Below are 24,365 nucleotides of genomic sequence, written 5' to 3'. Positions count from 1 at the left end.
ATTTTTCATGTTTTTAATGAAATACTGTGAAGCTATACAAATCACTATTCATTTGACATAAAAGTAAATAATCATAATAATTTTTTCAGATATATACAAGGAAAGCAGATTCAGAAAAAAAAAAAGCTTAGGAAAGTTTATCGATGCTGAACGATGCAAAACTGATAATGCAAATAGTTTGATGCAGTTTATATAGTGGATGATGCAGTATGTACGATGCAGGCTTCATGGTGCAGGACTTCAAAAATGCAGGCTCCTGGATGCAGATTGAAACATTGCAGTCTTATAAACAATGCATAAGCTTAAACTATTTCAATGATAGCACAATAGAAACATGCATCGTGCTCTGACATGCGTGAAGAAGAAAAGACAGACTGGAAAAGAAGTTTCTCATTATCTTACTGGTAATACACTGAAGATAGGGGTTGCCAGACAAAGGTGGAGGACAAGAGCACACTGCTCGATGTTGCACAGGATCACACACTGCTGTGGGGGAACATGGGTTGGCGACCACACAGGGATTCCTACAGTTGTTGCTGTAGCATGCACGATTGTAGGGGCAATCTTCATTTCGTATACACTGTGGTTTAAGTTCTGGCAGAGGGGTAGTGGGGCCAGGAGTAGAAGGTTCATTGCACTGGACATAAGGGTTGCCAGTATAACCTGGCTGGCAAATACACATTGGTGTATGGATTCTCACTATACATTTTGCATTTGTGCCACACACTTGCCTGTTGAGGCAAGGGTCGAGACATTGTTCATTGATACAAGCGAGGTGATAGTCACAGTCATTATCTACAAGGCATTCTGGTTGAGGTGTGGGCTGAGGACGTGGTGTAGGTGGTTGTGGAAGACGGCAAGAAATAAATGGGTTACCAATATATCCAGGAGGGCAGTTACACTGAGGACGATGGTTCTCACCACTGCACACAGCCATGGGTGCACAAGGGTTACTGACTATACAGACTTCTCGACACACATTGGTAATACACATCTGTGTTGTGAAGCAATCTTGGTCTACTCTGCATTCAGGTACTTCAGCAATAGGTGTTGGAAGGGTGCATATTGCTTCATGTATATGTGCATAGCAATCAGGATCTTTGTCACATGGGAAGAGACTGCACACCTTCACACATAAAGAATTATAGCATTTTTCATCAAAAGAACACTCTGTACTCGTAGCACAGCCAGCAGGTAATGGAGCATCTGTGATGGGTGGTGGTGGAGGAGGAGTTGGCTCCTTCACTTGAGGTGGTACAGTCTCTATGATTGGAGGAGCCATAGATGATGTAGTTGGTTCTAAAACTGGTACTAATGGATGGTCTGAATGTTCAGTGGTAAATCCAGTGGGTGGAGGGTGAGTAGTAGTATCCACCATAATTGCTGAGCAATGTATTTGTGGATCTCCAGTAGTACCTGGTGGACAAACACACACAGGCCGATGCTTACCAGTCTTGCAGTCTGCATTCTCTCCACAAATTCCAAGGCCACATACATTGTAGCACAAGAGATTTATACAAGAATTGTCAGTACCACAGTCATCATTATTCTTGCAGGCAACAGGTGTTAATGGAATGATGGCAGGAGGTATCATAGTAGTGGTGATTGGAATTGGATCAGGAGATGATGTCTCAACTAGTGGAGGGAAGAAGGTTGATGTTGGAAGAGTCACAGGCTGCAGAGGTTTGTCAGCAGGACGTGGCTTTTCTTCAACTACTGGTGCTTCAGGAGGAGGAGGAGTAGATGTTACAAAAGCTGAGCATTTCAAAGTTGGATTTCCTGTTGTTCCTGGAGGACATGTGCAGAGAACCTTATGATATTTAGTGCTGCATTCGGCATTTTCTCCACAGAGTCCTGGATGACAAATATCCATGCATAGATGATTTACACAAGAATTGTCCAGTGGGCAATTGCTTGTACTTTCACATCCAACTGGCTGTGGTGGAGCAGTCGGTGGAGGTTCGGGTCTGGACACTGGAGGTGGAGATGGGCGAGGAGGTTGGTGATCTGCAGTTGGAGGAGGAATTGTGGAGGGTGGTGGTGAGATAGGTATTAAGGGCTCATCAAGTGGTGAAGGTGGAGTGCCTGTCAGTGGTGTACTTGGGGTGGTTGTAATTCCAAGGAGTGCATGGCATTTCACTGTTGGGTGCCCTGTGGTCCCTGGGGGACAGCTGCACACTGGACGGTGAATGTCAATCTTGCATTCAGCATCCTCACCACATATGCCTAAGCTACACACATCATAGCATAAATGATTAAGGCAAGAGTTATCCACAGGACAGTGATCATCATTTTTACAAGCTATGGCAACAGGAGCAATAACAGGAGGAATTGTTGGACGGGGAGATGAAATCTCTGGTGGCCTTGTGGTAGGCAGTTCAGTAAGAGGAGGAGGAGGAGATGATGATGTTCCTACACCAGCAACAATGAATGGATCTGGAAGGTGAGATGTTTCTCCTATTGGTGGAGACAGTGTGACAGGAGGTTCTGTAGCCAGTGCAATACATTTTTCTGTTGGATTCCCTGTGGTACCTGGAGGACATATGCAAGTAGGACGATGCCCAACTGTCTGACAGTCAGCATCATAGCCACAAAGTCCAGGATGGCATATATTTAAGCACAAAGAATTGACACAGGTATTTTCAAGAAGGCATTCACTATTCACAGTGCAACCAGTTGGTACTGGTGGAGGGGTTGGTACTATAACTGGTGGAATGACAGGGGGATCGGTTGGTCTTGGGGTTGATTTTTCTGCAATAGGTGGAGCAGCAGTCGAAGTGGGACCATAACCTACTACAATGGACTCATCAGCAGGGGGTGATACTGATACTGTAACTGGAGCTACAGTTTCAGGGGTAGAAGTTAAGGTGGCAGTGCATCCAACCTGTGGGTCACCACTTGTTCCATAAGGACACAGGCAAACAGGTGCATGATCCAATGGCCTGCACTGAGAGTCAACCCCACATGTACCAAGGGCACAAACATCAATGCACAACATATTGATGCAAGAGTCTCCAGAATCACAGTCATCATTGTTTTCACATGCCACTGGGATCACTACATCAACTGGTGGTGGAGGTGGTCGAATTATTGTTGGTGGTGGAGATGTAGGTGTTGTTGGCTCTGTCAGAGGAAGTGGTGGTGCAGTTGTGGATCCAACAATAGGGTCAATGGATGGGTCATCTACTTCTGGTGACTCCCCTATGATCGGAGGAAGAGGTAATGGTGTCACAACCTGCAGAGCTGAACACTTAATAGTTGGGTTCCCTGAAGTTCCTGGCGGACATGTACATGTAGGACGGTGACCAATGGTGTGGCAGTCAGCATTCTCACCACAGTATCCTGGGTGACAAACATCCAAGCAAAGTTTGTTGACACAGGAGTTGTCCCCTGGACAGTCTGTAGTTGCCTCACAGCCAATTGGCAGAGGCTTTGGTGTTGGTGGTGGCGGTGGTCTTACAAGTGGAGGCTCTGGAGGCCGAGGCTCTGGGTGCAGTGGCAATGGTGGGGCACCAGGAGTTGTTGGTTCCACCACAGGAATAACTGGGTCACCTGGTGGAAGTAGTGATTCATCTGCTATAGGTGACGTATGTGTGGTAGGCTGGTCGATGAGTGTTGCTGTACACTGTCGAGTTGGATCTCCCACAGTTCCTGGAGGACAGGTGCATACTGGTCGATGGTCATTTATTCTACAGTCTGCATTGGCTCCACAGTGACCGAGGCTGCACGCATCGTAACACAACTGATTGATGCAGGAGTTATCCACAGTGCAGTCGTCATCATTCTTACAGGCAATGGGAATTAGTGGCTTGATTGGAGGTGGTGTCGGTCGGGGAGGGAGAGGCTCTGGACTTTCCGTTGTTATTTCAACAAGAGGTGGGGGCAGTGATTGGCTTTCTTCTTGTTCAGGAATAATTTCCTCGTCATCTGGCCGGTCTGGTTCCTCAGCTATTGGATGAACAGTTGTTGGTGTTTCAGTCTTAATGGCAATGCATTTAAGTGTTGGGTTTCCAGTTGTGCCTGGTGGACATATACATGTGGGTCTGTGATCCACTGTCTGGCAGTTTGCATTATCACCACAAGCTGTGAAGGAACAAATATCCACACAAAGTTCGTTGATGCAGCTGTTATCAAGGGGACATTTGCTGGTGCTTTCACACCCAACTGGCTTGGGGGCCTCGGTGATCACTGGTAGCGGTCGTGTTGGTGGAGGTGGTGTTGGTCGAGATGTTGAGAACTCTGTCACTGGATGTGGTGGTGATGTTGTAATTCCTGGAATAGGGTAGACTGGCTCATCACTGATGACCGTCTCTTCAGTGACTGGACTTGGAACAGTACTAGTTCTTCCCGTTGAAACAGCAGTGCATCCAACCTGTGGGTCACCACTTGTTCCATAAGGACACAGGCAAACAGGTGCATGATCCAGTGGCCTGCACTGAGAGTCATCCCCACATGTACCAAGGGCACAAACATCAATGCACAACATATTGATGCAAGAGTCTCCAGAATCACAGTCATCATTGTTTTCACATGCCACTGGGATCACTACATCAACTGGTGGTGGAGGTGGTCGAATTATTGTTGGTGGTGGAGATGTAGGTGTTGTGGGCTCTGTCAGAGGAAGTGGTGGTGCAGTTGTGGATCCAACAATAAGGTCAATGGATGGGTCATCTACTTCTGGTGACTCCCCTATGATTGGAGGAAGAGGTAATGGTGTCACAACCTGCAGAGCTGAACACTTAATAGTTGGGTTCCCTGAAGTTCCTGGCGGACATGTACATGTAGGACGGTGACCAATGGTGTGGCAGTCAGCATTCTCACCACAGTAGCCTGGGTGACAAACATCCAAGCAAAGTTTGTTGACACAGGAATTGTCCCCTGGACAGTCTGTAGTTGCCTCACAGCCAATTGGCAGAGGCTTTGGCGTTGGTGGTGGCGGTGGTCTTACAAGTGGAGGCTCTGGAGGCCGAGGCTCTGGGTGCAGTGGCAATGGTGGGGCACCAGGAGTTGTTGGTTCCACCATGGGAATAATTGGGTCACCTGGTGGAAGTGGTGATTCATCTGCTATAGGTGACATGTGTGTGGTAGGCTGGTCAATGAGTGTTGCTGTACACTGTTGAGTTGGATCTCCCACAGTTCCTGGAGGACAGGTGCATACTGGTCGATGGTCATTTATTCTACAGTCTGCATTGGCTCCACAGTGACCGAGGCTGCACGCATCGTAACACAACTGATTGATGCAGGAGTTATCCACAGTGCAGTCGTCATCATTCTTACAGGCAATGGGAATTAGTGGCTTGATTGGAGGTGGCGTCGGTCGGGGAGGGAGAGGCTCTGGACTTTCTGTTATTATTTCAACAAGAGGTGGGGGCAGTGGTTGGCTTTCTTCTTGTTCAGGAATAATTTCCTCATCATCTGGCTGGTCTGGTTCCTCAGCTATTGGATGAACAGTTGTTGGTGTTTCAGTCTTAATGGCAATGCATTTAAGTGTTGGGTTTCCAGTTGTGCCTGGTGGACATATACATGTGGGTCTGTGATCCACTGTCTGGCAGTTTGCATTATCACCACAAGCTGTGAAGGAACAAATATCCACACAAAGTTCGTTGATGCAGCTGTTATCAAGGGGACATTTGCTGGTGCTTTCACACCCGACTGGCTTGGGGGCCTCGGTGATCACTGGTAGAGGTCGTGTTGGTGGAGGTGGTGTTGGTCGAGGTGTTGAGAACTCTGTCACTGGATGTGGTGGTGATGTTGTAATTCCTGGAATAGGGTAGACTGGCTCATCACTGATGACCGTCTCTTCAGTGACTGGACTTGGAACAGTACTAGTTCTTCCCGTTGAAACAGCAGTGCATCCAACCTGTGGGTCACCACTTGTTCCATAAGGACACAGGCAAACAGGTGCATGATCCAGTGGCCTGCACTGAGAGTCATCACCACATGTACCAAGGGCACAAACATCAATGCACAACATATTGATGCAAGAGTCTCCAGAATCACAGTCATCATTGTTTTCACATGCCACTGGGATCACTACATCAACTGGTGGTGGAGGTGGTCGAATTATTGTTGGTGGTGGAGATGTAGGTGTTGTTGGCTCTGTCAGAGGAAGTGGTGGTGCAGTTGTGGATCCAACAATAGGGTCAATGGATGGGTCATCTACTTCTGGTGACTCCCCTATGATTGGAGGAAGAGGTAATGGTGTCACAACCTGCAGAGCTGAACACTTAATAGTTGGGTTCCCTGAAGTTCCTGGCGGACATGTACATGTGGGACGGTGACCAATGGTGTGGCAGTCAGCATTCTCACCACAGTAGCCTGGATGACAAACATCCAAGCAAAGTTTGTTGACACAGGAATTGTCCCCTGGACAGTCTGTAGTTGCCTCACAGCCAATTGGCAGAGGCTTTGGCGTTGGTGGTGGCGGTGGTCTTACAAGTGGAGGCTCTGGTGGCCGAGGTTCTGGGTGCAGTGGCACTGGTGGGGCACCAGGAGTTGTTGGTTCCACCACTGGAATAACTGGGTCACCTGGTGGAAGTGGTGATTCATCTGCTATAGGTGACATGTGTGTGGTAGGCTGGTCAATGAGTGTTGCTGTACACTGTTGAGTTGGATCTCCCACAGTTCCTGGAGGACAGGTGCATACTGGTCGATGGTCATTTATTCTACAGTCTGCATTGGCTCCACAGTGACCGAGGCTGCACGCATCGTAACACAATTGATTGATGCAGGAGTTATCCACAGTGCAGTCGTCATCATTCTTACAGGCAATGGGAATTAGTGGCTTGATCGGAGGTGGCGTCGGTCGGGGAGGGAGAGGCTCTGGACTTTCCGTTATTATTTCAACAAGAGGTGGGGGCAGTGGTTGGCTTTCTTCTTGTTCAGGAATAATTTCCTCATCATCTGGCCGGTCTGGTTTCTCAGCTATTGGATGAACAGTTGTTGGTGTTTCAGTCTTAATGGCAATGCATTTAAGTGTTGGGTTTCCAGTTGTACCTGGTGGACATGTGCATGTGGGTCTGTGATCCACTGTCTGGCAGTTTGCATTATCACCACAAGCTGTGAAGGAACAAATATCCACACAAAGTTCGTTGATGCAGCTGTTATCAAGGGGACATTTGCTGGTGCTTTCACACCCGACTGGCTTGGGGGCCTCGGTGATCACTGGTAGCGGTCGTGTTGGTGGAGGTGGTGTTGGTCGAGGTGTTGAGAACTCTGTCACTGGATGTGGTGGTGATGTTGTAATTCCTGGAATAGGGTAGACTGGCTCATCACTGATGACCGTCTCTTCAGTGACTGGACTTGGAACAGTACTAGTTCTTCCCGTTGAAACAGCAGTGCATCCAACCTGTGGGTCACCACTTGTTCCATAAGGACACAGGCAAACAGGTGCATGATCCAGTGGCCTGCACTGAGAGTCATCCCCACATGTACCAAGGGCACAAACATCAATGCACAACATATTGATGCAAGAGTCTCCAGAATCACAGTCATCATTGTTTTCACATGCCACTGGGATCACTATATCAATTGGTGGTGGTGGTGGTCGAATTATTGTTGGTGGTGGAGATGTAGGTGTTGTGGGCTCTGTCAGAGGAAGTGGTGGTGCAGTTGTGGATCCAACAATAGGGTCAATGGATGGGTCATCTACTTCTGGTGACTCCCCTATGATTGGAGGAAGAGGTAATGGTGTCACAACCTGCAGAGCTGAACACTTAATAGTTGGGTTCCCTGAAGTTCCTGGCGGACATGTACATGTGGGACGGTGACCAATGGTGTGGCAGTCAGCATTCTCACCACAGTAGCCTGGGTGACAAACATCCAAGCAAAGTTTGTTGACACAGGAGTTGTCCCCTGGACAGTCTGTAGTTGCCTCACAGCCAGTTGGCAGAGGCTTTGGCGTTGGTGGTGGCGGTGGTCTTACAAGTGGAGGCTCTGGTGGCCGAGGTTCTGGGTGCAGTGGCACTGGTGGGGCACCAGGAGTTGTTGGTTCCACCACAGGAATAATTGGGTCACCTGGTGGAAGTGATGATTCATCTGCTATAGGTGACATGTGTGTGGTAGGTTGGTCTATGAGTGTTGCTGTACACTGTTGAGTTGGATCTCCTACAGTTCCTGGAGGACAGGTGCATACTGGTCGATGGTCATTTATTCTACAGTCTGCATTGGCTGCACAGTGACCGAGGCTGCACGCATCATAACACAACTGATTGATGCAAGAGTTATCCACAGTGCAGTCGTCATCATTCTTACAGGCAATGGGAATTAGTGGGATGATTGGAGGTGGTGTCGGTCGGGGAGGGAGAGGCTCTGGACTTTCCGTTACTATTTCAACAAGAGGTGGGGGCAGTGGTTGGCTTTCTTCTTGTTCAGGAATAATTTCCTCATCATCTGGCCGGTCTGGTTTCTCAGCTATTGGATGAACAGTTGTTGGTGTTTCAGTTTTAATGGCTATGCATTTAAGTGTTGGGTTTCCAGTTGTGCCTGGTGGACATATACATGTGGGTCTGTGATCCACTGTCTGGCAGTTTGCATTATCTCCACAAGCTGTGTAGAAACAGATATCCACACAAAGTTTGTTAATGCAGCTGTTATCAAGGGGACATTTGCTGGTGCTTTCACACCCAACTGGCTTGGGCGCCTCGGTGATCACTGGTAGCGGTCGTGTTGGTGGAGGTGGTGTTGGTCGAGGTGTTGAGAACTCTGTCACTGGATGTGGTGGTGATGTTGTAATTCCTGGAATAGGGTAGACTGGCTCATCACTGATGACCGTCTCTTCAGTGACTGGACTTGGAACAGTACTAGTTCTTCCCGTTGAAACAGCAGTGCATCCAACCTGTGGGTCACCACTTGTTCCATAAGGACACAGGCAAACAGGTGCATGATCCAGTGGCCTGCACTGAGAGTCATCCCCACATGTACCAAGGGCACAAACATCAATGCACAACATATTGATGCAAGAGTCTCCAGAATCACAGTCATCATTGTTTTCACATGCCACTGGGATCACTATATCAATTGGTGGTGGAGGTGGTCGAATTATTGTTGGTGGTGGAGATGTAGGTGTTGTGGGCTCTGTCAGAGGAAGTGGTGGTGCAGTTGTGGATCCAACAATAGGGTCAATGGATGGGTCATCTACATCTAGTGACTCCCCTATGATTGGAGGAAGAGGTAATGGTGTCACAACTTGCAGAGCTGAACACTTAATAGTTGGGTTGCCAACGGTTCCTGGGGGACATGTACATGTGGGACGGTGACCAATAGTATGGCAGTCAGCATTCTCACCACAGTATCCTGGGTGACAAACATCCAAGCAAAGTTTGTTGACACAGGAGTTGTCCCCTGGACAGTCTGTAGTTGCTTCACAGCCAATTGGCAGAGGCTTTGGTGTTGGTGGTGGCGGTGGTCTTACAAGTGGAGGCTCTGGAGGCCGAGGCTCTGGGTGCAGTGGCACTGGTGGGGCACCAGGAGTTGTTGGTTCCACCATGGGAATAATTGGGTCACCTGGTGGAAGTGGTGATTCATCTGCTATAGGTGACATGTGTGTGGTAGGTTGCTCAGTGAGTGTTGCTGTACACTGTAGAGTTGGATCTCCCACAGTTCCTGGAGGACAGGTGCATACTGGTCGATGGTCATTTATTCTGCAGTCTGAATCTATAGCACAGATGCCAAGGCTGCACACATCATAGCAAAGGTTATTGATGCATGAATTATCTAATGTGCAGTCATCATTGCTTTTGCATGCTATAGCTATTTGTACAATAATTGGCAGCGTTATAGGAGTTTCAATGATAGGTGGTGAAGGTGTTTTTTGTGGATACTCAACTAGTGGAGGCAGTATGGTGGTTTTATCTACAACAGGAATCAATGGCTTATCTCCAAGAGGAATTTGTGTTTCTGCAATTGGAGAGAGGGTAGAAGGTATTTCTGGTGGGCCAATAGGTATACAGTTGATTGTTGGATTGCCAGTGGTTCCTGGTGGACATGAACATTGAGGTCGGTGTCCAATCATATGGCATGTTGCATGTATACCACAGAGATCTTGTTTACATATATCCAAGCACATACGATTAATACATGTGGTATCAAATTCACAATGGTCATTGCTTTCACATCCAACGATGATTGGTGGTGGTGATGGAGGTGGAGTTGGTTGTTCTATTGGAGGTAGAGGTGGTCTAGGTTTAGGAGTTTCTGCTATAGGTGAAGGTCGAGAAGTTGCATCTGAAATTGGATGAATTGGATCTTGAGGTACCTGGGATACGTCGGTTAAGGGAGTCTCTGTTGTTGTATTTTCAGAGAATACAGAAATGCATTTGACTTGAGGATCTCCAGTAGTACCAGGAGGACAGAGACAAATAGGCCTATGACTAAGTGTTCTACAATTAGCATAGGTACCACATACACCAAGACTGCATGCATCATAGCATATTGAATTAAGGCAAGTGTTATGAAGATCACATTCATCATTATTTTTACATGCTATAGAAACAGGAGGAAGTAATGGAGGTAATGGAGGTCTAGTCAAGGAAAGGTCTGGGGGAGGTTTTTGTGAGTGTTCTGCAATAGGATTAGGGTGTGGGCTGGAAGAATCTGCCAATGGAATAATTGGTAGTTCTAATGAGGGTGTGTCCCCTGCAATGGGGGGAAGTGGTGTTGATGGTGTATCCACTGCCAATGCAGAGCACTTTATGGTTGGGTTTCCCGTAGTTCCTGGAGGGCACATACATAATGGACGATGGTGTTGGGTTAGGCATTCAGCACTCTCACCACATAATCCAGGATAACAGACATCCAGACAAAGTTTATTCACACATGAATTATCCAAAGGACACTCATCAGAGGCCTCACAGCCAATAGGTAATGGCCCAGGTGTTGGAGGTATCTGTGGCTGGGTAATTAGAGGCTCTGTTGGTCGAGGTGTTGGGTGTTCCACTAGAGGCGGAAGATCTGGACTAGTTGAGTCAACAATGGGATAGATTGGGTCTCCTGGTGGAAGTGATGAATCATGAGATACAGGTGGCATAAATGTAGTTTGCTCAGTGAGTGTTGCTGAACATTGTCTTGTTGGATCTCCCACAGTTCCTGGAGGACAGGTACATATTGGTCGATGATCCTTTATCATGCAATTAGCATTTGTTCCACATATTCCAAGGCTACATACATCATAACACAATTTATTGATGCAGGAATTATCTGATGAACAATCATTCATGGTCTCACAACCAACAGCAATTTCAGGGACTATTGCTGTGATAGAGGGTGGCAAAATGGGAGATTCTGTGGGCTTGATGGTCGGGTATTCCACTTCTGGTGTCAATGGACTAAATGTTGATGCTATTATAGGAATTATGTCTTCATCCTCGGGTTGATATGCATCCTCTACAAGTGGTCTAACTGTACTAGTCTTTTCTATCAACAAAGCAGTACAGTGCTCTGTCGGGTTGCCAGTAGTACCAGGTGGACAAATACAGGAAGGTTTGTGACCAATTGTGTGACAATCAGCATTTTCACCACAAAGCCCAGGATAACAAATATTCAAACAAAATCTGTTTACACATGTGTTATCAAGTGGGCAGTTACCACTATTTTCACAACCAATAAGAATAGGTGGTGGAATGGGTAATGGAAGAGGAGGTTTCGGTGTTGGCTCTGTGGGCCGACTGGTAGGGAGCTCGGTGATAGCAGGAGGCAGCTCTGAAGAAGGACCAACCACAGGTCTTACTGGGTCATCTGGGTATGGCATGGGTGCATCAGTAATTGGAGGAAGGGTTGTGATTTTTTCTGTAGAGGTGGCCTGACACTTGACCTGAGGATCTCCTCTTGTTCCAGGGGGACACACACATATAGGTCTGTGATTGAGTGTTTGGCAATCAGCATCTTCCCCACAGATGTTCAGCCCACAGGCATCATAACACAACAAATTGATACACGAGTTTCCTGCATCACAGTCATCATTATTTTCACAAGCCACTGGCAAAATTGGAACAATTACAGGCGGAGGTGGTCGGGGCGACGTGGATGGTGCAATGGTAGGTGTTGTAGCCTCTGCCAGCGGAGAAGGTAATGGTGTTGTGGAGCCGCTGATGGGATTAATGGGTGGGTCTTTTACAGAGGGTGTGCTAAATGCAACTGGAGGATGAGGTGTTGATGGTGTGTCCACTGCCAGTGCAGAACACTTCACGGTTGGATTGCCAGTAGTTCCCGGTGGACATGAGCAGACTGGGCGGTGACCAACGGTCTGGCAGCCAGCATTCTCACCACATAGTCCAGGATAACAGACATCCAGACAAAGTTTGTTCACACAGGAATTATCCAAAGGACACTCATCGGAGGCCTCACAGCCAATAGGCACTGGGCCGGGTGTGGGAGGTACCTGCGGTTGGATTACTGGAGGCTCTGTTGGTCGCGGTGATGGGTGTTCTACTAGTGGGGGAGGTGCAGGGGTAGTTGGATCTGCCACAGGATGCACTGGATGTCCGGGTGGAGTAGATACGTCGCCTGCTATGGGTGCCTTATGAGTGGTGGGTTTGTCAGTCACGAGTGCAGAACACTGTTGGGTGGGATCTCCGATGGTTCCTGGCGGGCATTCACACACGGGTCGATGGTCCTGTATTGTACATGTGGCCTCTAGTCCACAGATGCCAAGGATGCACACATCATAGCAGAGCTTATTGATGCAGGAATTATCTGTGGCACAGTCGTCATTATTTTTACAAGCAATCATTATTGGAGGAGCTATTGGCACAGGCTTGGGTAAAGGTAACGGAGGTTCAGTTGGCCTGGGGATTGGCTGCTGTGCCTCTGGAGCTGGTGGTCTGAATGTTGATCCTTGTACTGGAACTATTTCTTCATCTTGGTGTGGCTCCACTTCCTCCAGAAGAGGCCTGACTGTAGTAGGTCTTTCTGTCAACAGAGCACTGCAGTGCTTTGTGGGGTTGCCTGTTGTTCCAGGTGGACATATGCAAGATGGCCGGTGGTCAATTGTTACACAATCTGCATTTTCTCCACAAAGGCCAGGATAGCAAATGTTCATGCACAGCTTGTTAACGCAAGAATTATCGTGTGGGCATTCGTCCACACTCTCACAACCAACTGGGAGTGGTGGAGGTAGTGGTATCTCAGGAAGAGGTTTAGGTGTTGGCTCTGTGGGCCGACTGGTGGGGAGCTCGGTGATAGCAGGAGGCAGCTCTGAAGATGGACCAACCACAGGTCTTACTGGGTCATCTGGGTGAGGCATGGGTGCATCAGTAATTGGAGGAAGGGTTGTGATTTTTTCTGTAGAGGTGGCCTGACACTTGACCTGAGGGTCTCCCTTTGTTCCAGGGGGACACACACATATAGGTCTGTGATTGAGTGTTTGGCAATCAGCATCTTCCCCACAGATGTTTAGACCACAGGCATCATAACACAACAAATTGATACAGGAGTTTCCTGCATCACAGTCATCATTATTTTCACAAGCCACTGGCAAAACTGGAACTATTGCAGGTGGAGGTGGACGAGGCGACGTGGATGGTGCAAGGGTATGTGTTGTAGCCTCTGCCAGCGGAGAAGGTAATGGTGTCGTGGAGCCGCTGATGGGACTAATGGGTGGGTCTTTACTGAGGGTGTGCTTAATGCAACTGGAGGATGAGGTGTTGATGGTGTGTCCACTGCCAGTGCAGAACACTTCACAGTTGGATTGCCAGTAGTTCCAGGTGGACATGAGCAGACTGGGCGGTGACCAACGGTCTGGCAGCCAGCATTCTCACCACATAGTCCAGGATAACAGACATCCAGACAAAGTTTGTTCACACAGGAATTATCCAAAGGACACTCATCTGAGGCCTCACAGCCAATAGGCACTGGGCCGGTGTGGGAGGTACCTGTGGTTGGATTACTGGAGGCTCTGTTGGTCGAGGTGATGGGTGTTCTGCTAATGGGGGAGGTGCAGGGGTAGTTGGATCTGCCACAGGATGCACTGGATGTCCGGGTGGAGTAGATACGTCGCCTGCTATGGGTGCCTTATGAGTGGTGGGTTTGTCAGTCACGAGTGCAGAACACTGTTGGGTGGGATCTCCGATGGTTCCCGGCGGGCATTCACACACGGGTCGATGGTCCTGTATTGTACACGTGGCCTCTAGTCCACAGATGCCAAGGATGCACACATCATAGCAGAGCTTATTGATGCAGGAATTATCTGTGGCACAGTCGTCATTATTTTTACAAGCAATCATTATTGGAGGAGCTATTGGCACAGGCTTGGGTAAAGGTAACGGAGGTTCAGTTGGCCTGGGGATTGGCTGCTGTGCCTCTGGAGCTGGTGGTCTGAATGTTGATCCTTGTATTGGAACTATTTCTTCATCTTGGTGTGGCTCCACTTCCTCCAGAAGAGGCCTGACTGTAGTAGGTCTTTCTGTCAACAGAGCACTGCAGTGCTTTGTGGGGTTGCCTGTTGTTCCAGGTGGACATATGCAAGATGGCCGGTGGTCAATTGTTACACAATCTGCATTATCTCCACAAAGGCCAGGATAGCAAATGTTCATGCACAGCTTGTTAACGCAAGAATTATCGTGTGGGCATTCGTCCACACTCTCACAACCAACTGGGAGTGGTGGAGGTAGTGGTATCTCAGGAAGAGGTTTAGGTGTTGGCTCTGTGGGCCGACTGGTTGGGAGCTCGGTGATAGCAGGAGGAAGCTCTGAAGATGGACCAACCACAGGTCTTACTGGGTCATCGGGGTGAGACAGGGGTGCATCAGTAATTGGAGGAAGGGTTGTGATTTTTTCTGTAGAGGTGGCCTGACACTTGACCTGAGGGTCTCCCTTTGTTCCAGGGGGACACACACATATAGGTCTGTGATTGAGTGTTTGGCAATCAGCATCTTCCCCACAGATGTTTAGACCACAGGCATCATAACACAACAAATTGATACAGGAGTTTCCTGCATCACAGTCATCATTATTTTCACAAGCCACTGGCAAAACTGGAACTATTGCAGGTGGAGGTGGACGAGGCGACGTGGGTGGTGCAGGGGTATGTGTTGTAGCCTCTGCCAGCGGAGAAGGTAATGGTGTCGTGGAGCCGCTGATGGGACTAATGGGTGGGTCTTTTACTGAGGGTGTGCTTAATGCAACTGGAGGATGAGGTGTTGATGGTATGTCCACTGCCAGTGCAGAACACTTCACAGTTGGATTGCCAGTAGTTCCAGGTGGACATGAGCAGACTGGGCGGTGACCAACGGTCTGGCAGCCAGCATTCTCACCACATAGTCCAGGATAACAGACATCCAGACAAAGTTTGTTCACACAGGAATTATCCAAAGGACACTCATCTGAGGCCTCACAGCCAATAGGCACTGGGCCAGGTGTGGGAGGTATTTGTGGTTGGGTTACTGAAGGCTCTGTTGGTCGAGGTGACGGGTGTTCTGCTAATGGGGGAGGTGCGGGAGTAGTTGGATCTGCCACAGGATGCACTGGATGTCCGGGTGGAGTAGATACGTCGCCTGCTATGGGTGCCTTATGAGTGGTGGGTTTGTCAGTCACGAGTGCAGAACACTGTTGGGTGGGATCTCCGATGGTTCCCGGCGGGCATTCACACACGGGTCGATGGTCCTGTATTGTACACGTGGCCTCTAGCCCACAGATGCCAAGGATGCACACATCGTAGCAGAGCTTATTGATGCAGGAATTATCTGTGGCACAGTCGTCATTATTTTTACAAGCAATCATTATTGGAGGAGCTATTGGCACAGGCTTGGGTAAAGGTAATGGAGGTTCAGTTGGCCTGGGGATTGGCTGCTGTGCCTCTGGAGCTGGTGGTCTGAATGTTGATCCTTGTATTGGAACTATTTCTTCATCTTGGTGTGGCTCCACTTCTTCCAGAAGAGGCCTGACTGTAGTAGGTCTTTCTGTCAACAGAGCACTGCAGTGCTTTGTGGGGTTACCTGTTGTTCCAGGCGGACATATGCAAGATGGCCGGTGGTCAATTGTTACACAATCTGCATTTTCTCCACAAAGGCCAGGATAGCAGATGTTCATGCACAGCTTGTTAACGCAAGAATTATCGTGTGGGCATTCGTCCACACTCTCACAACCAACTGGGAGTGGTGGAGGTAGTGGTATCTCAGGGAGAGGTTTAGATGTTGGCTCTGTGGGCCGACTGGTTGGGAGCTCGGTGATAGCAGGAGGAAGCTCTGAAGATGGACCAACCACAGGTCTTACTGGGTCATCGGGGTGAGGCAGGGGTGCATCAGTAATTGGAGGAAGGGTTGTGATTTTTTCTGTAGAGGTGGCCTGACACTTGACCTGAGGGTCTCCCTTTGTTCCAGGGGGACACACACATATAGGTCTGTGATTGAGTGTTTGGCAATCAGCATCTTCCCCACAGATGTTTAGACCACAGGCATCATAACACAACAAATTGATACAGGAGTTTCCTGCATCACAGTCATCATTATTTTCACAAGCCACTGGCAAAACTGGAATTATTGCGGGTGGAGGTGGACGAGTTGACGTGGGTGGTGCAGGGGTATGTGTTGTAGTCTCTGCCAGCGGAGAAGGTAATGGTGTCGTGGAGCCGCTGATGGGACTAACGGGTGGGTCTTTTACTGAGGGTGTAGTTAATGCAACTGGAGGATGAGGTGTTGATGGTATGTCCACTGCCAGTGCAGAACATTTCACGGTTGGATTGCCAGTAGTTCCAGGTGGACATGAGCAGACTGGGCGGTGACCAACGGTCTGGCAGCCAGCATTCTCACCACATAATCCAGGATAACAGACATCCAGACAAAGTTTGTTCACACAGGAATTATCCAAAGGACACTCATCAGAGGCCTCACAGCCAATAGGCATTGGGCCGGGTGTGGGAGGTACCTGGGGCTGGATTACTGGAAGCTCTGTTGGTCTCTGTGATGTGTGTTCTGCTAATGGGGGAGGTGCGGGGGTAGTTGGATCTGCCACAGGATGCACTGGATGTCCGGGTGGAGTAGATACGTCGCCTGCTACGGGTGCCATATGAGTGGTGGGTTTGTCAGTCACGAGTGCAGAACACTGTTGGGTGGGATCTCCGATGGTTCCCGGCGGGCATTCACACACGGGTCGATGGTCCTGTATTGTACACGTGGCCTCTAGTCCACAGATGCCAAGGATGCACACATCATAGCAGAGCTTATTGATGCAGGAATTATCTGTGGCACAGTCGTCATTATTTTTACAAGCAATCATTATCGGAGGAGCTATTGGCACAGGCTTGGGTAAAGGTAACGGAGGTTCAGTTGGCCTGGGGATTGGCTGCTGTGCCTCTGGAGCTGGTGGTCTGAATGTTGATCCTTGTATTGGAATTATTTCTTCATCTTGGTGTGGCTCCACATCCTCCAGAAGAGGCCTGACTGTAGTAGGTCTTTCTGTCAACAGAGCACTGCAGTGCTTTGTGGGGTTGCCTGTTGTTCCAGGTGGACATATGCAAGATGGCCGGTGGTCAATTGTTACACAATCTGCATATTCTCCACAAAGGCCAGGATAGCATATGTTCATGCACAGCTTGTTAACGCAAGAATTATCGTGTGGGCATTCGTCCACACTCTCACAACCAACTGGGAGTGGTGGAGGTAGTGGTATCTCAGGGAGAGGTTTAGATGTTGGCTCTGTGGGGCGACTGGTTGGGAGCTCGGTGATAGCAGGAGGAAGCTCTGAAGATGGACCAACCACAGGTCTTACTGGGTCATCGGGGTGAGGCAGGGGTGCATCAGTACTTGGAGGAAGGGTTGTGATTTTTTCTGTAGAGGTGGCCTGACACTTGACCTGAGGGTTTCCTCTTGTTCCAGGGGGACACACACATATAGGTCTGTGATTGAGTGTTTGGCAATCAGCATCTTCCCCACAGATGTTTAGACCACAGGCATCATAACATAACAAATTGATACACGAGTTTCCTGCATCACAATCATCATTATTTTCACAAGCCACTGGCAAAACTGGAACTATCGCGGGTGGAGGTGGACGAGGCGATGTGGGTGGCGCACGGGTAGGTGTTGTAGCCTCTGCCAGCGGAGAGGGTAATGGTGTCGTGGAACCGCTGATGGGACTAACAGGTGGGTCTTTTACTGAGGGTGTGCTTAATGCAACTGGAGGATGAGGTGTTGATGGTATGTCCACTGCCAGTGCAGAACACTTCACGGTTGGATTGCCAGTAGTTCCCGGTGGACATGAGCAGACTGGGCGGTGACCAATGGTTTGGCAGCCAGCATTCTCACCACATAGTCCAGGATAACAGACATCCAGACAAAGTTTGTTCACACAGGAATTATCCAAAGGACACTCATCGGAGGCCTCACAGCCAATAGGGACTGGGCCGGGTGTGGGAAGTACCTGTGGCTGGGTTACTGGAGGCTCTGTTGGTCGCGGTGATGGGTGTTCTGCTAATGGGGGAGGTGCAGGGGTAGTTGGATCTGCCACAGGATGCACTGGATGTCCGGGTGGAGTAGATACGTTGCCTGCTACGGGTGCCTTATTAGTGGTGGGTTTGTCAGTCACGAGTGCAGAACACTGTTGGGTGGGATCTCCGATAGTTCCTGGCGGGCATTCACACACGGGTCGATGGTCCTGTATTGTACATGTGGCCTCTAGTCCACAGATGCCAAGGATGCACACATCATAGCAGAGCTTATTGATGCAGGAATTATCTGTGGCACAGTCGTCATTATTTTTACAAGCAATCATTATTGGAGGAGCTATTGGCATAGGCTTGGGTAAAGGTAACGGAGGTTCGGTTGGCCTGGGGATTGGCTGCTGTGCCTCTGGAGCTGGTGGTCTGAACGTTGATCCTTGTATTGGAACTATTTCTTCATCTTGGTGTGGCTCCACTTCCTCCAGAAGAGGCCTGACTGTAGTAGGTCTTTCTGTCAACAGAGCACTGCAGTGCTTTGTGGGGTTGCCTGTTGTTCCAGGTGGACATATGCAAGATGGCCGGTGGTCAATTGTTACACAATCTGCATTTTCTCCACAAAGGCCAGGATAGCAGATGTTCATGCACAGCTTGTTAACGCAAGAATTATCGTGTGGGCATTCGTCCACACTCTCACAACCAACTGGAAGTGGCGGAGGTAGAGGTATCTCAGGGAGAGGTTTAGGTGTTGGCTGTATGGGACGACTGGTTGGGAGCTCAGTGATAGCAGGAGGCAGCTCTGAAGATGGACCAACCACAGGTCTTACTGGGTCATCGGGGTGAGGCAGTGGTGCATCAGTAATTGGAGGAAGGGTTGTGATTTTTTCTGTAGAGGTGGCCTGACACTTGACCTGAGGGTTTCCCCTTGTTCCAGGGGGACATACACATACAGGTCTGTGATTGAGTGTTTGGCAATCTGCATCTTCCCCACAGATGTTTAGCCCGCAAGCATCATAGCACAACAAATTGATACATGAGTTTCCTGCATCACAGTCATCGTTATTTTCACAAGCCACTGGCAAAACTGGAACTATTGCGGGTGGAGGTGGACGAGGCGACGTGGGTGGTGCAGGGGTAGGTGTTGTAGCCTCTGCCAGCGGAGAAGGTAATGGTGACGTGGAGCCGCTGATGGGACTAACAGGTGGGTCTTTTACTGAGGGTGTGGTTAATGCAACTGGAGGATGAGGTGTTGATGGTATGTCCACTGCCAGTGCAGAACACTTCACGGTTGGATTGCCAGTAGTTCCCGGTGGACATGAGCAGACTGGGCGGTGACCAATGGTCTGGCAGCCAGCATTCTCACCACATAGTCCAGGATAACAGACATCAAGACAAAGTTTGTTTACACAGGAATTATCCAAAGGACACTCATCTGAGGCCTCACAGCCAATAGGCACTGGGCCGGGTGTGGGAGGTACCTGCGGCTGGGTAACTGGAGGCTCTGTTGGTCGCGGTGATGGGTGTTCTGCTAATGGGGGAGGTGCGGGGGTAGTTGGATCTGCCACAGGATGCACTGGATGTCCGGGTGGAGTAGAGACGTCGCCTGCTATGGGTGGCTTGTGAGTGGTGGGTTTCTCAGTCACGAGTGCAGAACACTGTTGGGTTGGATCTCCGATGGTTCCCGGCGGGCATTCACACACGGGTCGATGGTCCTGTATTGTACACGTGGCCTCTAGTCCACAGATGCCAAGGATGCACACATCATAGCAGAGCTTATTGATGCAGGAATTATCTGTGGCACAGTCGTCATTATTTTTACAAGCAATCATTATTGGAGGAGCTATTGGCACAGGCTTGGGTAAAGGTAACGGAGGTTCAGTTGGCCTGGAGATTGGCTGCTGTGCCTCTGGAGCTGGTGGTCTGAATGTTGATCCTTGTATTGGAACTATTTCTTCATCTTGGTGTGGCTCCACTTCCTCCAGAAGAGGCCTGACTGTAGTAGGTCTTTCTGTCAACAGAGCACTGCAGTGCTTTGTGGGGTTGCCTGTTGTTCCAGGTGGACATATGCAAGATGGCCGGTGGTCAATTGTTACACAATCTGCATTTTCTCCACAAAGGCCAGGATAGCAGATGTTCATGCACAGCTTGTTAACGCAAGAATTATCGTGTGGGCATTCGTCCACACTCTCACAACCAACTGGGAGTGGTGGAGGTAGTGGTATCTCAGGGAGAGGTTTAGGTGTTGGCTCTGTGGGCCGACTGGTGGGGAGCTCGGTGATAGCAGGAGGCAGCTCTGAAGATGGACCAACCACAGGTCTTACTGGGTCATCTGGGTGAGGCAGGGGTGCATCAGTAATTGGAGGAAGGGTTGTGATTTTTTCTGTGGAGGTGGCCTGACACTTGACCTGAGGGTCTCCCCTTGTTCCAGGGGGACACACACATACAGGTCTGTGATTGAGTGTTTGGCAATCAGCATCTTCCCCACAGATGTTTAGACCACAGGCATCATAACACAACAAATTGATACACGAGTTTCCTGCATCACAGTCATCATTATTTTCACAAGCCACTGGCAAAACTGAAACTATTGCGGGTGGAGGTGGACGAGGCGATGTGGGTGGTGCAGGGGTATGTGTTGTAGTCTCTGCCAGCGGAGAAGGTAATGGTGTCGTGGAGCCGCTGATGGGACTAACAGGTGGGTCTTTTACTGAGGGTGTGCTTAATGCAACTGGAGGATGAGGTGTTGATGGTATGTCCACTGCCAGTGCAGAACACTTCACAGTTGGATTGCCAGTAGTTCCCGGTGGACATGAGCAGACTGGGCGGTGACCAACGGTCTGGCAGCCAGCATTCTCACCACATAGTCCAGGATAACAGACATCCAGACAAAGTTTGTTCACACAGGAATTATCCAAAGGACACTCATCGGAGGCCTCACAGCCAATAGGGACTGGGCCGGGTGTGGGAGGTACCTGTGGCTGGGTTACTGGAGGCTCTGTTGGTCGCGGTGATGGGTGTTCTGCTAGTGGGGGAGGTGCAAGGGTAGTTGGATCTGCCACAGGATGCACTGGATGTCCGGGTGGAGTAGATACGTCGCCTGCTATGGGTGGCTTATGAGTGGTGGGTTTCTCAGTCATGAGTGCAGAACACTGTTGGGTGGGATCTCCGATGGTTCCCGGCGGGCATTCACACACGGGTCGATGGTCCTGTATTGTACACATGGCCTCTAGCCCACAGATGCCAAGGATGCACACATCATAGCAGAGCTTATTGATGCAGGAATTATCTGTGGCACAGTCGTCATTATTTTTACAAGCAATCATTATTGGAGGAGCTATTGGCACAGGCTTGGGTAAAGGTAACGGAGGTTCAGTTGGCCTGGGGATTGGCTGCTGTGCCTCTGGAGCTGGTGGTCTGAATGTTGATCCTTGTATTGGAATTATTTCTTCATCTTGGTGTGGCTCCACATCCTCCAGAAGAGGCCTGACTGTTGTAGGTCTTTCTGTCAACAGAGCATTGCAGTGCTTTGTGGGGTTGCCTGTTGTTCCAGGTGGACATATGCAAGATGGCCGGTGGTCAATTGTTACACAATCTGCATTTTCTCCACAAAGGCCAGGATAGCAAATGTTCATGCACAGCTTGTTAACGCAAGAATTATCGTGTGGGCATTCGTCCACACTCTCACAACCAACTGGGAGTGGTGGAGGTAGAGGTATCTCAGGGAGAGGTTTAGGTGTTGGCTCTATGGGCCGACTGGTGGGGAGCTCGGTGATAGCAGGAGGCAGCTCTGAAGATGGACCAACCACAGGTCTTACTGGGTCATCTGGGTGAGGCAGGGGTGCATCAGTAATTGGAGGAAGGGTTGTGATTTTTTCTGTAGAGGTGGCCTGACACTTGACCTGAGGGTCTCCCCTTGTTCCAGGGGGACACACACATACAGGTCTGTGATTGAGTGTTTGGCAATCAGCATCTTCCCCACAGATGTTTAGACCACAGGCATCATAACACAACAAATTGATACACGAGTTTCCTGCATCACAATCATCGTTATTTTCACAAGCCACTGGCAAAACTGGAATTATTGCGGGTGGAGGTGGACGAGTTGACGTGGGTGGTGCAGGGGTATGTGTTGTAGCCTCTGCCAGCGGAGAAGGTAATGGTGTTGTGGAGCCACTGATGGGACTAACGGGTGGGTCTTTTACTGAGGGTGTGCTTAATGCAACTGGAGGATGAGGTGTTGATGGTATGTCCACTGCCAGTGCAGAACACTTCACAGTTGGATTGCCAGTAGTTCCAGGTGGACATGAGCAGATTGGGCGGTGACCAACGGTCTGGCAGCCAGCATTCTCACCACATAGTCCAGGATAACAGACATCCAGACAAAGTCTGTTCACACAGGAATTATCCAAAGGACACTCATCTGAGGCCTCACAGCCAATAGGCACTGGGCCGGGTGTAGGAGGTATTTGTGGTTGGGTTACTGAAGGCTCTGTTGGTCGAGGTGACGGGTGTTCTGCTAATGGGGGAGGTGCGGGGGTAGTTGGATCTGCCACAGGATGCACTGGATGTCCGGGTGGAGTAGATACGTCGCCTGCTATGGGTGGCTTATGAGTGGTGGGTTTCTCAGTCACGAGTGCAGAACACTGTTGGGTTGGATCTCCGATGGTTCCCGGCGGGCATTCACACACGGGTCGATGGTCCTGTATTGTACACGTGGCCTCTAGTCCACAGATGCCAAGGATGCACACATCATAGCAGAGCTTATTGATGCAGGAATTATCTGTGGCACAGTCGTCATTATTTTTACAAGCAATCATTATTGGAGGAGCTATTGGCACAGGCTTGGGTAAAGGTAACGGAGGTTCAGTTGGCCTGGGGATTGGCTGCTGTGCCTCTGGAGCTGGTGGTCTGAATGTTGATCCTTGTATTGGAACTATTTCTTCATCTTGGTGTGGCTCCACTTCCTCCAGAAGAGGCCTGACTGTAGTAGGTCTTTCTGTCAACAGAGCACTGCAGTGCCTTGTGGGGTTGCCTGTTGTTCCAGGTGGACATATGCAAGATGGCCGGTGGTCAATTGTTACACAATCTGCATTTTCTCCACAAAGGCCAGGATAGCAGATGTTCATGCACAGCTTGTTAACGCAAGAATTATCGTGTGGGCATTCGTCCACACTCTCACAACCAACTGGGAGTGGTGGAGGTAGTGGTATCTCAGGGAGAGGTTTAGATGTTGGCTCTGTGGGCCGATTGGTGGGGAGCTCGGCGATAGCAGGAGGAAGCTCTGAAGATGGACCAACCACAGGTCTTACTGGGTCATCTGGGTGAGGCAATGGTGCATCAGTAATTGGAGGAAGGGTTGTGATTTTTTCTGTAGAGGTGGCCTGACACTTGACCTGAGGGTTTCCCCTTGTTCCAGGGGGACACACACATACAGGTCTGTGATTGAGTGTTTGGCAATCAGCATCTTCCCCACAGATGTTTAGACCACAGGCATCATAACACAACAAATTGATACAGGAGTTTCCTGCATCACAGTCATCATTATTTTCACAAGCCACTGGCAAAACTGGAATTATTGTGGGTGGAGGTGGACGAGGCGATGTGGGTGGTGCAGGGGTAGGTGTTGTAGCCTCTGCCAGTGGAGAAGGTAATGGTGTTGTGGAGCCGCTGATGGGACTAAGGGGTGGGTCTTTTACTGAGGGTGTGGTTAATGCAACTGGAGGATGAGGTGTTGATGGTATGTCCACTGCCAGTGCAGAACACTTCAAGGTTGGATTGCCAGTAGTTCCCGGTGGACATGAGCAGACTGGACGGTGACCAACGGTCTGGCAGCCAGCATTCTCACCACATAGTCCAGGATAACAGACATCCAGACAAAGTTTGTTCACACAGGAATTATCCAAAGGACACTCATCTGAGGCCTCACAGCCAATAGGCACTGGTCCAGGTATGGGAGACAGCTGTGGCTGAGTAATTGGAGGCTCTGTTGGTCGTGGTGT

General features: G+C 49.5%; 1 protein-coding gene across 1 annotated transcript in view; it reads right to left on the bottom strand.

Moving 5' to 3' along the window:
* LOC123514063 overlaps window positions 1-24,365 on the bottom strand; it is a 221,370-nt gene that overhangs the window by 38,346 nt on the left and 158,659 nt on the right. The window contains exon 57 of the mRNA XM_045271661.1: window positions 403-10,224. Coding sequence (XP_045127596.1) covers window positions 403-10,224 — 9,822 coding nt within the window. The remainder of the gene's footprint in view (window positions 1-402; window positions 10,225-24,365) is intronic.

Source organism: Portunus trituberculatus, chromosome 37, assembly GCF_017591435.1.
Source record: "Portunus trituberculatus isolate SZX2019 chromosome 37, ASM1759143v1, whole genome shotgun sequence".
Taxonomy (NCBI): Eukaryota; Metazoa; Arthropoda; class Malacostraca; order Decapoda; family Portunidae; genus Portunus; species Portunus trituberculatus.
Note: the sequence above shows the minus strand (reverse complement) of the source record. Positions and strands in the feature narration are given on the sequence as shown.